This window comes from Rana temporaria, chromosome 2 (genome assembly GCF_905171775.1).
Source record: "Rana temporaria chromosome 2, aRanTem1.1, whole genome shotgun sequence".
NCBI classification, from domain to species: Eukaryota; Metazoa; Chordata; class Amphibia; order Anura; family Ranidae; genus Rana; species Rana temporaria.
Genome location: NC_053490.1, coordinates 408,664,370 through 408,670,369, shown reverse-complemented (window position 1 = coordinate 408,670,369; position 6,000 = coordinate 408,664,370). Strand labels below are relative to the sequence as shown.

Below are 6,000 nucleotides of genomic sequence, written 5' to 3'. Positions count from 1 at the left end.
TTTGTTGTTTCCTAAAGCCTAAGGCCCCTTTCACACGTGCGGACCGTATGTCTGCTTTTTCATCCATCCGTTTGCGGATGAAAAAGGGACATACATTGGTCCCTATGAGATTGCGGGTGTCAGCGGATGAACATCCGCTGACACCCGATCTCGTCCGCCTCCGCAAAGATCCGATTCTGCAGACAGAAGAAACCCCTATTTTTCCTTCCGTCTGCGGATCGGATGAACACAGACATATGGTCCGTGTTCATCTCATCCCCCCATAGGGGAGAGCGAAGAAAAGACAGGGCGGGCCCTGCACAGTGTGCGGGGACTGCCCTGTCATCAGCTGGCTCAGTGGGGATCAACGGAGCGATCCCTGCTGAGCATACAGAGGCGGATCATTACTGATCAACCCCGTGTGAAAGGGGCCTTAGGCTATTTGTTTGTCGGACTCTATCCCAGGTCCTAACATGCTGTCCAGTTCTAATCACCAAACCTCAGGAAGAATGTGCTTAAAGAGGTTTTAAAAGGTAAAAAAAAATTCCCTAAATAGCATCCTTTACCTTAGTGCAGTCCTTCTTCACTTACCTCATCCTTTGATTTTGCTTTTAAATGTCCTTATTTCTTCTGAGAAACCCTCACTTCCTGTTCTTCTGTCTGCAACTACACACCATAATGCGAGGCTTTCTCCCTGGTGTGGAGAAAGCCTCTTGAGGGGGAGGGGGCAAGTAGGAGTGTCAGGACGCCCACTAACACACAGCTCCTTTCTCTATCTGCAAAGTAGAGAGTGTCCTGACTTGCCTGCTCGCCCCCCCCCCCCAAGAGGCTTTCTCCATTACCTTGCATTACGGTCCAGAGTCCAGAGAAAAGTAACAAAGCCAATAAGGGGTTTGGAGGACCTTAGCTATGAGAAATTACTACAAATATTAAACTTATTCTCCCTGGAGAAGAGGCGCTGAAGATGGCATATGATCATAATATACAAATCTTTGAATGGTGACACTAACACTGGGAGAAAGCCATTTATTCTTAGGTCTCTAGAAAAGACATGAATATGGATGAGAAGTGATTTAATATTAAACTGCATAAGGTATTCTTTGCTGTTAGAGTGGTAAGAATGTGAAACTCCCTTCCACAGTTGGTGGTGTCAGCCAAAAACTGTAGATAAATAAAACAAAAACTTTTGGATGGGTTTCTTAGTGAACACACTATAAAAGCATATGGAAAATAGAAGTCACAAATACACACACTCAGGATGAAATAGATGGACTGGTGTCTTTATTCAATTTTACCATTATGTAATTGCTCACTATCTGAGTGGCAAATGACAGCATGGGAAATAAGAAAATAACTGTATGAACAATTCTTTCTTTATTTTCAATTTACAAGCTTTCAATTATACTTTATTAAGGAAACCGTGGAAATAGTTTTAACTACCACACACTTCTGTTTCTATTTATAAGGTGGTAAGCCAAATAATTCTGGTTTAAATTCCTCCATTGATTTGAGCACTAAAGATGCTTTCTTTGTTAAATCTCGATTTAGATTTTCATCTGGAATCATGACCACTTGCATACCAGCTGCCACTGCTGCCACAACTCCATTTGGTGCATCTTCAAACACAAGACACTAGAATGAAAAGACAAAAGAAGTTGTGTAATTATATGAACACTTACAATAACATTTGGAATGTATATGCTGAAAATACAGTACAAAGTAATTCCTATACTTGGATTTCCCCATCCATTAATAAAGAAGAAAACATTGTTATCTGCAGAACTCTGGTTTAAAAGCTGTTCATTAGGGATGAGCTTCAGGTGTACAGTAGATTGAACATGAGGTAACCCCAAATCCAAGTTCACAGTTTGGGAAAATAGTATACTAATGCATCTTTTCTCGCTCTAGGTACCAATTACTACAAATGCAGTTCCTTGCTAATGCACCGTGGTCAAGTGGCTTAGAAGGGCCAATAAATTCGTTTTTTTCAGCAGCACCTCCTTAAAAAGTCAAGGTTCCCAGCAGCCTTTTGTCAGTATAAATTAGAGACTAGGAGTATCTAGGGATAGCTGACAGAGTGCCTAAAGGCAGAAATAGTTGTTGTTATACTTTAAAATCATGAAGATTTCTTTATGCAGTGATTTACACAGACAATGGAGTGGATTTACTAAAGGCAAATCCACTATGCACTGCAAATGCAGTCACTGTAGATCTGAGGGGAAGATCTGAAATGAGGGGAAGCTCTGACGATTTCTATCATCCAATCATATGCAAGCAAAAATGCTGTTTTTTATTTAACTTGCATGTCCCCCTCAGATTTACAGCGACTGCACTTCCAAGTGCACTTGTAGTGCACAGTAAATTTGCCTTTAGTAAGTAAACCCCAGTGTGTGTTAAGCCCACCAACCCCAAAGTTCCCATGTTTATGCAGACAAGGGCCTCATCCCTACAACCCTGGACTCTGGTTTTGGGGGTCTGCGGGCAGGTGGCTTAATGGCATCTGGGATAATTGGAATTTGGAAGCCCCCTTTAACAAGGGGGGGGAAAAAAAGGTCCACCATCTGAAAACCTCCTCTGTCTTACAGTTCTTAAATAGGTAAGGAGCGAGGCCACCGGGTGTTGAGGTGTCATTCATAATACATTTTACAGCGATACAATTGTGTGATCTCAGTCCAAAATATCACTGGGTGGTAGCCCTGCAAATCTGAGAAACAGTTGCCTGATGTTAAAAAGTTCATGAAGTGGAGTGTGCCTTGAAAATATAAGGGGAAACTCTGCACTTGAGGTCATAAGCTTAAATTACCAGCTGACAAAGCTGTGATATTAAAACAAGAAGCAGGCTGTCCCCAAGAGGAACAACAAATGGAGTCAGATTGTTTAAAAAGAGTTGTACGTAAAACAAACTCAAACAATGCATATTTAATCTAGGCAATGGAGAAAAATCTCCTTGGGATGTTTATAGGAGAGAATAAATGATAGAACAATGTCCTGGAAAAAAAGAGGCCCTGGGTCTCCAAACAACATTATCCTTGTGTACAACAAGAAGGGGTCAATTACAGGTTAAGGCTGTCAACTCAGAAACCTACATCCCAGAAGAGATGGTGATAAGAAAGGCACCCTTGCAAGTGAGGATAGATAGAGGGATATCACTAATAAGAGCCAACATAACCAGGCAAAGACTGCAAAACACAGTATGTAGCCTCTGCAAACAGTGTTCTGGACCTAAAGGTCTGAAATGTTGTAGGACCAGATGGCTGCAAAGGTCAGCAGACATTCCCCTGTGTTCAGCCATCAAGACTACAATTTGGCCATAAAGTCAGTTTAAGTAGCTGAAAATGTTTCCCTAGAAGATACCCTGCAATTTGTAAGTATATTCCACTCTGTTCACTAACTTTAGCTCCTGAAAAGCAACCTTCTTTTTATACCGGTTACATAATGCCCATTTTTACAATACAGCATATGTCTCTCAATATGATGTATTAAATGTGTTCAGTTTTGCCCTGTACACATGATCTGAGTTTCCGTCGGAATAAACTCTGACGGGTTTTCATTCAAGCTGTCTTGCATACACACGGACACACCAAATATCAACCGTCATAAACGCGGTGACGTACAACACTACGACGAGCCTAGAAAAATGAAGTTCAATGCTTTCAAGCATGCGTCAAATTGTTTTCGAGCATGCAAGGTTTTTCTCCATCGGAGTTCCATACAGACAAACTGAATTTCAGAATTTTTTTCTGAGGGAAAAAAAGAGAAATGTTCTCTTTTGAACTCTGTCGGAATTTACGACGGAAAAAGTCAGATGAAAACAGCCAAAAACTACTTTTGAAGTTATCACAAATGTGGAACTGAACACCATGAAAGTAGAACAAACATGTTTTCTAAATTCTAAACTGCAGAGAAGCATAATAATGCAGATTTACAGTACACTTAACTGTATTTTCCCATCATGTTCATCCCCTGCCTATCATACACAGCATCTTACAGACTACATGTGAGTGTACTCTTACTGATCAATGAGATCAAATTATATATTATATTCGAGGTACAAAGCTACCAATATGATAACATTTTGGGCTTATTCAGAAACTGTTTCAAACATTTACAATTTATATGGACTCGCTAAGAAAATAGCAAAGAGCAAATAAACAGGAAACTGAGGAGTGGTGGATTTACACAGTAAAAAAAAAATCAATGCTCTGCATGCACACTCTTGTACATAATGCTTAACAAGGAGATGCAGTGCAAAACCATTCTTGCATGGAAAGGTTAATACAATGATGCCATGCAGGCAATTCTTGCAAGAAATATTTTAGAGAGCACTACACTGTGTTGTCCTTTTATGTGAGTGGAACAATGATACAAGCCTTGGGTACTCTGTGCATGTAAAAAGAAGAGAGGAGTATAAATACATTTACAAGCCATCAGTTCATTCATTCAGTCACAAAAGAAAAAAACATTCAATTTGTTCTGAAAATTCACACAGCAAGATAAAACTTCAATGTGTCAATCTGCTCTTTAATCTTTTATTTCCAAATATACTCTAAGAGAATGTTACCTTAATACAATTTACTATAACTTAAAGTAGTTCTCCAAAAAATAAAAAATACATTTAACAGGGATCCAGTGCCATCACCCCCTGGTCTAGTTCTTCACTAGCCTTTGAGGTCCCAGTGCCATTTGCAGTCAGCTGCGCTTTGTGATTGGTCCCACAGTCTTCTGAGACCTGTGATATGTCCCAGAAGACTGCAGGAGGGAAGGGGAGAGGTGACCAATCCAAGAAGTTGAAGTGTGTACATGTCAACACTAGGTACCCGCTCCGCACAAAAAAGACCTGCTAAATGTGGCAGAGGAGGGGGAGGAGGACTTAAAGTGGAACTTTGGCTTTTGGGCCAAGCTCCGCTTTAATTCAATATTAGAATGCTAAAAAAAAAAAAAAAAAAAAAAAAACGGAAAGTGACCTTTTAATACCCAACTACAAGAGAGGCAGGCTTTCATCCCTAGAAATATGCGAAAGCAAGAAGGGAAAAAGAATGCAGGACTTTAAATGAAGCCTCTCTGGTATTACGGATAAATATAACCATTTGATCATAACTATGAAGGATTTGTTAACCCAATCCACTGTGGATAATCCCCACAGCCATAATATGATTCGTTAATAATTTTATATTATGAAAGATTTGAGAAATGAGAAAAATATATAGTGCATCATATAAAAATACATAATGCATGGGGTTTATGAAAGAAAACCATAATTAATGATAATGACATATTAACCACTTGCCGACCGCGCACCGCCGAAATACGTCCACAAGGTGGCTCTCCTAGGCGAGAGCACGTAATATGACGTCCTGTCTATTAGCCGCCACTAGGGGCGCGCGCGCGCCCCCCGCTCGCCCCCGACTCCCGTGCGTGTGCCCGGCGGGCGCGATCGCCGCCGGGCACACGCGATCGCTCGGTACAGAGCGGGGAACGGGAGCTGTGTGTGTAAACACACAGCTCTCGTTCCTGTCAGCAGGGGAAATGCTGATCTTCGGTTCATACAATGTATGAACCGAGGATCAGTGTTTCCCCTAGTGAGGCCACCCCCCCCCCCCACAGTAAGAACACACCCAGGCATACTTAACCCCTTCCCCGCCCCCTAGTGTTAACCCCTTCACTGCCAGTGGCATTTTTATAGTAATCCAATGCATTTTTATAGCACTGATCGCTATAAAAATGCCAATGGTCCCAAAAATGTGTCAAAAATGTCCGAAGTGTCCGCCATAATGTCGCAATACCGAAAAAAAATCACTGATCGCCGCCATTACTAGTAAAAAAAAATATTAATAAAAATGCCATAAAAATACCCCTTATTTTGTAAACGCTATAACTTTTGCGCAAACCAATCAATAAACGCTTATTGCGATTTTTTTTACGAAAAATATGTAGAAGAATACGTATCGGCCTAAACTGAGGAAAAAAAATGTTTTTTTATATATTTTTGGGGGATATTTATTACAGCAAAAAGTAAAAAAT

The 6,000-nt window shown here is 40.7% G+C and overlaps 1 protein-coding gene across 1 annotated transcript in view; it reads right to left on the bottom strand.

Moving 5' to 3' along the window:
• Positions 1-1,232: 1,232 nt before the first annotated feature.
• The window catches only part of LOC120927461 (pseudouridine 5'-phosphatase), a 372,162-nt gene continuing 367,394 nt past the window's right edge, over positions 1,233-6,000 (bottom strand). Inside the window, exon 4 of the mRNA XM_040338157.1 lies at positions 1,233-1,611. Coding sequence (XP_040194091.1) covers positions 1,435-1,611 — 177 coding nt within the window. The 3' untranslated portion in view covers positions 1,233-1,434. The remainder of the gene's footprint in view (positions 1,612-6,000) is intronic.